The 9,234-nt window shown below is 37.8% G+C and overlaps 1 protein-coding gene across 1 annotated transcript in view; it reads right to left on the bottom strand.

The window, feature by feature from the left end:
- LAMA4 (laminin, alpha 4) overlaps positions 1-9,234 on the bottom strand; it is a 139,583-nt gene that overhangs the window by 68,561 nt on the left and 61,788 nt on the right. The window contains exons 7-8 of the mRNA XM_014531270.1: positions 5,504-5,685; positions 3,642-3,752 (exon numbers count right to left, since the gene is read on the bottom strand). Coding sequence (XP_014386756.1) covers positions 3,642-3,752; positions 5,504-5,685 — 293 coding nt within the window. The remainder of the gene's footprint in view (positions 1-3,641; positions 3,753-5,503; positions 5,686-9,234) is intronic.

Genomic DNA, 9,234 nt, shown 5'->3' with positions numbered 1-9,234 from the left:
TAAAATAAAATATTTTAAGAACTAATTAACTAAATAAATAAATTGCAAAATTACTGGCTATAATATATAGTAGTGCCTATGTGAATGTTATATTTTTTTCTGTGACTTTGCTTATGGAAGAAAACTAATAATATAGACATATGATAAAACAGGTGCACCTTGCTCTAAGAAAAGCTGAGATTAAAAAATTATCTCACAACCATAAATCAGTTAATGATTTAACCTGCACATGAAGTAAGTGTATAAAGAGTAATGTACCTAGAATACTAATTTAAAAAAATCAATCAGATTGAGGGTGATAATCAGATCTATCTAGGGTGATCATATATTTTGTTGTTTAAATGGGGACACTTTTGAGAGTGAAAGGAGGATCTTTTAACAATCACTCTGGGAGATGAGCATAAACAGGAACAGACAGTCTCCAACAAAACAACAGCAAGAATATCTGCATGCCTTTCAGAATCTGTATAGTGACATCTACTTCTGTGGGTCTGCCTGCCTCCTACACATTAAGACTTCCAAATGCCTGTCCAGCCTTATGCCTTCCCTGAGGAGCAGACTCAGATCTCTAACTGCCCTCTGGGCATCCATAGATACTTCATTCTTAAAATGTCCAGGGTAATCCATTCCGTACTTTTAGTCTTAGTCATCCATTTCTCTAAGCCAGAGCTTTCCTCCTTGTTTATCCTCATATTTAATTGATCACTGAATTTGTTTTGATTCCACTTGTCTTTCTGGCCCCCTTCCAATTCCCCACTTCCACAGTCTCAGTCGATCCCTATTCACTGTAATGCTTTTCAAATGAAGACAATGTAGCAATCAACCACACTTAATTTTGGCTCAGTATATCCATTTTCTCCTGGGGCAGTCTCCTAATTTGTGTCCCTATCTTCAGATCTTTACTCACCAATCTATCACCCTTATTGAGGAGGAATGCTTCTGAAATTCCAAGTCTGATCAGCCCATTGTTCTAAGTAAATGCTTCAGTGTCTTCCAAAGTCCACAGGGTGAAATTCATAGGTTCTTAGCTTGGTGGACAAGGTTCTTCATGATCTGGCCTCTGAGAACTTCTTTAGCATTATCTCCTGCTCCTTGATTTACAGTTAATATTCCAGAAGGCCAAGGCCAAAGTCCTTCTAGTCCCAGGAATACAGTGTGCTTTACATCTTTCTGCTTTGTGGTAAATTTCCTTTGCTTGGAAGTATTTGATAAACTCCTAGTCATTCTTCAATGCACAGTCCTATGCTCATCTTCTCTGAGAAGTTTCCCTATGGTGCTCCTGCTAAAACAGTTATTTCTTCCTTAGAATTATCTCTTTAGGCTGTATCATGCCTCGATTATCAAATGCTGTTACATATATATTTTTACATGCCTGTTTTCCCTACTAGACCATGAGCTCTTTGAGAACAGGGGTCTTATTGTATTCATTTCAGTATCTATAGCACCTAGCGCAATGACCATTATATACCAGGTGTTAAGTAATGCTTTTGGAATTGAAACATTTTTTATTTTTTGTCCTGCCCTTTTTTCAGGATCAGAAATGAGGCTCAGGTGCTTCTGATGTGTGGGGGTGACCTATTTTCCTTCCATTCCTAAAGATCTCTTTTCATCAAATGCATGGGTATCCCTAGGAGGTCCCCAGAAGTAGGGGTGGGAAAGGGCTATAGCATTTCCCCAAAGGGGGCTAGAGGACTTGGATATGAATTGGGACAAAACCAATAACTTCAGGTTAATGTAAATTGTGAGATTTGGGTCACATGAGGTTCATGTGACAGGTAATTTGCATACAGAGGTATTTTCAAGTTCAAAAGGCAACATTAGTGTGACTTTTATCACTGTGGGAACCTACCATGAAATCTTTCACTCTGAAGCCAAACATTACTTTCTTGATAGAAATCTTTCTAAGACAAAGTTTTTCTTAAATCCTTCTTAGAATAAACTATGGATTTTTCTAGACTAAGGGCTTGAGGATGCTTGAGAAGTCCTTACGACAAATGCCAAGCAATTGATTTTGAAATGTTTAGCAGGTTCTTGCACCATCAGGACTGTTGGAGTCAGAAGGACATTAGTTTCAGTAAGAATAAATGGAAACAGCTGGGCGAACGTTCCAGTAGCTTTTTCATCAACCTCCTGCTTTGGTGGTGTTCTTGTTGTCTTGGAGCTTTTTCTACTGGGCTGTTATTTTCAAGCTTGCATTATTTTTCTCTATGAAAGCCTGCATTTGAAGTATATCCAAAGTAGAAAAGCTACACAACAAAATGATCTGTAACTCTGTCTGAGCTGTGGGAGGAACGAATCTTGGTGAAAACACATCCTCAAGAATTGAGACACTTTTGGCAAGTTCCAACCATGATACAAGAATGAAATCACTATGAGCTTTTCGCAAAGATTTCTTTCTGGGTACTTCCTTTGAAACGGAAGAGATCTCACTGCTTTTCAAATGCTGATGGTTGGGTTAATATGCGGCATTGTATGGGAAACAAGGACAATTTTCATGTGCATTTCAAAGTGGTTGAATCTTCCAAGGGTCCAAGTAATTAACATTTTTAGAAGCTTAATCTCTTAACACTTTAAGAGCTCCAAGGTCAAAAGAGATTATCAAAGTTATTTTAACCTTTATTTTTGTAGAAAGTGAGAATTGTTTTTTGAAAAGCACTTCCACAGTTTATGTCAAATACCAGTATAGGAAAGCAGAAATTCCAGAGTGCTCTGGACAGCACTGGTGGGGAGTGTATTTAATAGTCTCTCACACTGACTCTGCTCAAATTTCAATGCTTTTGTGGTTAATTTCTGAGAGCTTTTATGTCATATTTCCCTTAATATTGTTCTTAGTCTCATTGACTTTTTCATTTATTTAGTTGTCTTTACTGGGTATTTGAAATTTTATCTTGTCATATCTATTATATCTTTTTATTGTAATTCCTCATGCTGTATTTAAATGTATTGTCATTTTCTTTCAATTTCAAATAAATATTTAGTTCTGTTTTCTTGCGAATTTGAGATTTAAACTCAAGTCTTTAATCTGTCTGGGATTTTATTTTAGTACCAGAGGCCTGATGCACTTAATTAGTGCAAGAGTAGGCCTTCCTTCCCCCGGATGCCAGCAGCCCTGGTTTCGTCTGGAAGGTCGTCCAGAAGGATGTCCAGTCTAATTAGCATATTACGCTTTTATTATTATAGATATGGTGTAAGGTGAGGGTTGAAAGTGATTTTTTTCCCTGCCAAAGTGCAAAATTGCTTTCTCAGCATCATTCTTCTTCTTTCTGTTTATTATTTAATGCATCCTTTAGCAGACATTTAAATTTTATATTCTACATAGTAAAGCTTATTTCTGGATGCTCTATAGCTCTTAGTCATAAAATGCTAAGGCAAACAGCTGAACAACTATTCTAATTGAAATATATCAACCATATTAACCAACAGCAAATATTAAAATAGTTCCTCATAAAACACAGTTTTTCAAGGAAACCAGTCAAAATGGGAAGAAACAGTAGAGACCGAGTCTACTCTTGATTTATTTTAAGGTCCTTGAGTCACTACATATTTTCTGAGCTGTGTTGAGCCTCAGTTGTTTGTGACTTGCTAGGCTCACACCAGCTAAGTCCTTTCTCTGAAAGTAGTTCCAGAAACTGAACACATACCCTTTCAGCTAATTCGTCCAGGTCAGACAGAAGGCTTTTCATTGTACTCTCAGCGTTGTTGATTTGTATCTTTCTTAGGATATACTGGTTTTCTCTTTCTGACAATTTTGTCTGTGGAAAAAAAATGTTTTGAAAATAATCAGTAGATGTGCACACCAGGTTTGTAAAAATAAATACAAAACTCTTCCCGTGTTAGAGGACTTAGAGTAGAATCCGAGTCTCTGTCCCCCAAATGGTGGTGGGTCTGCAGGCTGTAGCAGGCTGGTATAGAGGTTGGGGACTGCATGGGGGTTCTCAGGGCCCTAAGGGCTAAAATTCTTCCAGCTCTGCTCACCAGGAAGACCCTGGGCTGTGCTGTGCTGGCCGTGGGGAAAGGGTACCTTTTTCTAATTTGTACAAATGCACAATATAGACTGGTGGTGGCCTTGGGTGTCTGACCTTTAAAATGTCAATTTTGGAAGGCTTTGGAAGAAATGATCAACTCACACAAATTAAAGTAAATGGAGCTTAGTCCAAATGTGGTTTTACTAAGATTACTTTGGAGTAGGCTCACCGAACTTGGCACTGCCTTTCTGTCAGCTATAATTATATCTATCTTGAAGTTGTGTTGTTGGGGAAAGAGGATTCAAGTGGCATCAAGAGGCCTGAATCTGGGTGACTCCCCTGAGAATTAGTTCCTTCATGTGTCCAAACAGATGAGTTTGGACAAGAAGGATTTCTAGGTTTGGAAGAGAATGCTCACTAAGATTCCATTCACCTCAACAATGTTGTCATTTTTTTGTTTTGTTTTGCATTTTGCATAATATGGACAGTTGCTGTGCATGTCATCTGCACCTCCACAAAGTAATGAGCACTTACTATGCTAGGTACTGTTCTAAGACACTACCCATATCAACTCACTGAATTCTTTCAACAATCCATGAGATGGTTCAATAATTTTTCTCAATTCCAGATGAGAAAACTGAAGAATAAAGAGTTTAAATAACATATCCAAGGTTACCTAGCTAGTAAGTGTCAGAACCAGCATTTGAATGCAAACAATCTAAATTCAAAGTCTATGCTCTTTACTACTATACTAAATTGACTAACAAAGTTAAAAAAAATTACGCTGGTATTAATTCTATTGTCCTTTCAGCTAATTATCATTGTTTTAAAAAATCTGTTGGTTGTGATAGAAGCCCATGATTTAGAGGGGGGAAATAAAACCACTTCTTAAAGCTTAGATATACAAGCACAGTTCATCTGTTTCCTGCCTTTAACTCGTTTATTAGAGATTAACCACAGGATCTATGAGGAGAAACAGAGCATGTGAGTATGTTGTGTGTTTGAGTGTGTGTGTGAGTGTGTGTGTATGTTGTGTGTTTGAGTGTGTGTGTGAGTGTGTGTGTGAGTGTGGGAAAATGAGGGGGAATATGACAGTGAGAAGGTAAGGTCAGGGTAGGAGATAGAGATAGAGATAAAAATTGAGATAGAGAAACAGAGAGACACACAGAGAGAAACGTTTCTAGAGAAACTTCTCAAAAACATTGCACATTGAGGGTAAAGTAATGGTAAGTCTGTGGTAATCACTTGAATGACCAATGTACAGCTTCACCAAGGAAATAAGTGTTTTGCATCCCTCAATAGTTTTGTACATAGATACCAGTTTTTTAGTCATTTCATTTTCAGTATTAACCTCTTTTATAGATGGCAGCTCTTGGTTGAGCTGAAGATAATGCTTACAATTAACTTGTCATAATTTCCTAGGGCTAACCATCTGTAATATTGCCATGGGACTCAGATACCAAAACTGATAGGGGTTACTAGGAGTGCCTCAGTGAAACCAGAATGAAAACGCGCAGAAGGTAAACATTTCTGCATACTTTGAGGAGGTAGATGGTGGAGTTCATTTCATTCACGTGTCTATGGGCAGCGGCACCGGAGGACACGCTCAACACACCGGATTTGCTTTCTTCAATGGAGAGCGCAGCTAAGCGAAGGTCATCAGTCAGATCCCAGATGCACTTATCACAGCCTAGAAGTAGAATGGGCAGGTCATTTCTTCAAAATCAAAAGTCAGCTGGGAAGCATGCTGCCTTCAGTAGATCACTATATGAACTTCCTTAGTTAATTCTATTTCCATTTTTGTTTCATGAGGTGCTGTTCTGGGTCACAGAACTAGTCCTTATACTCAAAGTCGAGTAGAGTCCAAGAAGAGCGAAACTACATCAAGCACTATCCCCACTTAACACATAACAAAAAGAAACAACACATGCAACAGGGAAAGTAGGTTAACATGAACACTTAGTGCTGCACTGAGACAGAAAGAAAGCATGAAAGGGACTGCCCTCTGGGATGACTCTCTTTATGTCAGGCTTTGGGCTTTTGCTTGGTGTCCACTGGTGAAGGCGGTTATTTGATAGGCACTCCTCCTTTCCTGTCATCTTTTCTTGTCTCAATTCAGGTTCTAGCACTTCTTACTCCTTGGCCTCACCCCAAGGGTGACTCCCTGAGCACCTCCCCATGGCCTGACCTCCTGTCTGGTGCAATAGTTGCAATTTCTCATTGCTTCTCACGTTTCGCATTTGAGTTCTTCTGACCACTGTCATCACCCACCAGGATCCCAGTGCCCTCCTGGGGCACACTGACAAGTACACCCTTGGAAACTTTCCTGTTCTCTATCTCTCTCTCAGATTGTACTTTCTTCTGGAGAACTGGTAAATGGAGACTGAAGTGTTAATAGTTGTTAGTATGTTAATTAAATTTAACATGGTCTTACTCATATTGACTTTCAGAGGAACATCAGGCTGGAGGGGAAAATGCTTAGGCCCAGGCAGATATCATGATGTCCTTAAAGTGACCTTGCTTAGGGGACCACCTAGGTTATCAGTGTGTAAACTTTACCCTGCTTGTGCCTCGCATTCTGTGCCATCTTCTAAAATGTGATTCATCGGTAATATTAATCTCTTGTGTCCGGAGGACTCAGAAGTCAAGATATTTTTGTTTGGGGGAGGGAATACCTAATGTTAAAAAATATATAGTCTTTAAATCACTCTACTTAAAGATAAATATTACTTTTTAAAATTAAATGTATTGGGGGTGATATTGGTTCATAGGGTCATATAGGTTTCAGGTGTACGTTTCTGTGATGCATGATCTGTGTGTAGCATTGTGTGTCCACCACCAAAGTCAAGTAATCTTTTGTCACCATATATTTGGCCCCCTTTACACTTTACTACACCCTCCCCTTCCCTTCTAGTAAACCACCATCTTGTTGCCTGTGCCTATGAGTATCAGTTTTATATCCCACATGAGTGAAATCATATGGTTCTTAGCTGTTTATGACTGACTTGGTGAGTATCAGTTTTATATCCCACATGAGTGAAATCATGTTTCTTAGCTGTTTATGACTGACTTATTTTGCTTAGCAGTTTATTCTCAAGATCCATCCATGTTGTCACAAATGGCAGTATTTCATCTTTTCTTATGGCTGAGTAGCATTCCATTGTATACCATATCTTCTTTATCCAATCCTCTATCGAAGGACACTTTGGTTGTCTCTATTTCTTGGTCACTGTGAATAATGCTGCAATGAGTATAGGGTGCATATATCTTTGCGAATAAATGTTTTTTGAGTGGGTTTTTTTTTGGGGGGGGGGGTAGATATCTAGAAGAGATTCCTGGATCATATGGCAACTCTATTTTTAATTTTTGAGGAACTGCCACACTGTTTTCCATTGTGGCTGTAACAGTTTACATTCCTGCCAGCAATGAATGAGAATTCCTTTTACTCTGTAACCTCTCCAACACTTGTTACTGTATTACCTGTCTTGTTGATAACAGCCATTCCAACAGGTGTAAGGTGGTATCTCATTATACTTTTGATTTGCATTTCCCTAATAGTTAGTGGAGTTGCACATGTTTTTCATATATCTATTGGCTGTTTGTATGTCTTCTTGGGAAAGGTATCTGTTCCGGCCCTCTGCCCATTTTTTTTAATTGGATTGTTTGCTTGTTTGATGTTGAGTTGTATGAGTTCTTTATATATTTTGGATATTAACCCCTTGTTGGAGCTGCTGTTTGCAAATATCATTTCCCATTCGGTTGGTTATCTTTTTATTTTGTTGTAGTTTTCTTTTGCTGTGCAGAAGCTTTTCAGTTTGATAGAGTCCCATTTATTTATTTTTGCCTCTAATTCCCTTGACTTTGGGGTTAAATTCATAAAATGTTCTCTATGACCAAGGTCCATAAGTTTAGTACCTATGTTTTCTTCTATGTACTTTATTGTTCCAAGCCTTTGATCCATTTTTATTTAATTTTTATACAAGGGAACAAGCTATAATCTAGTTTCATTCTTTTGCATGTGGCTTTCCAATTCTCCCAGCACCACTTATTGAGGATAATGGTGCTTTCTTTTCTCCATTGTGCATTTTTGGCCTCTTTGTCAAAATTTATTTGCCCATATACCTGTGGTTTTATTTCTGGGCTTTCAATTCTGTTCCATTGGTCTGTGTGTCTGTTCTTCCGCCAGTACCATGCTGTTTTGAGTATCTTAGCTCTGTGGTATAATTTCAAGTCAGGTAGTATGATACCTCTCTAACTTTTTTCTTTGGCTGTTCAGGGTATTTTGTGATTTCATACAACTCTGATGACTTTTTGCTCTATTTATTTAAAAAAATGACATTGGGATTTGGATTAAATCTGTATATTGCTTTGGGTAATACAGCCATTTTAACTATGTTGATTCTTCCACTCCATGAACATGAACACGGAATATCTTTCCATTTCATTGTGTCTTATGCAATCTCTTTTAATAATGCTTTGTAGTTTTCAGTATCTATATAGGTCCTTCACCTCCTTTGTTAAGTTTATTCCTAGGTATGTTATTCCTTTGGTTGCAATTGCAAAAGGTGTTTTCTTTTCATTTCTTTTTCTGAAGTTTCATTGTTAGTATATAGGAAAGCAATGGCTTTTTGTACATTGATTTTGTATCCTGTAACTTCACTGTATTCATTTATTGTTTCTAATAGTTTTTTTTTGGTGGAATTTTTAAATTTTTCTATATAAAGAATCATGTCATCTGCAAAAGACACTTTCATTTCTTCCTTCCTAATTTGGATGTCTTTTATTTATTTCTCTTGCCTGATTGCTCTGGCTAGGACTTCCAAAACTATGTTAAATAAGAGTGGTGAGAGTGGGCATCCTTGTCTTGTTCCTGATTTTCACCATTGCGTATGATATTGGCTGAGGGTTTATCATAGATGGTGCTTGAAAAGTCATTAAGACTGGTTCTGGAAATTTGTTTTGAAATGTTTCAGCAGGTCCTGGCACCATCAGAATTGATCACTATTTGATTGATAGGAGTGACAGAAAAATCCAGGAAAGAAAGATTGCAGCTCCTTTTCATAAGGCCTGAATATTTTATTTCTGGTGCCACTTTAGATTTGGAGAGATCTGGGAAAAACCACTGAAATCTCTTGGTATCTCAGTTTTCTCAGAGTTGTAAAGCATTGTCTGTATATATCATATTATCTAGTGACCTGAAGAGAAAAGGGAGAAAAGGAGCTAAAATAAACCCAGTCTTTGGGAATTATGTTTCTGAATTTGCCTTTAT

The sequence above is a fragment of the Myotis brandtii genome, unplaced genomic scaffold, assembly GCF_000412655.1.
Source record: "Myotis brandtii unplaced genomic scaffold, ASM41265v1 scaffold8, whole genome shotgun sequence".
Taxonomy (NCBI): Eukaryota; Metazoa; Chordata; class Mammalia; order Chiroptera; family Vespertilionidae; genus Myotis; species Myotis brandtii.
The sequence above is the reverse complement of the archived record's forward strand: the minus strand, read 5'-3'. Positions and strand labels throughout refer to the sequence as shown.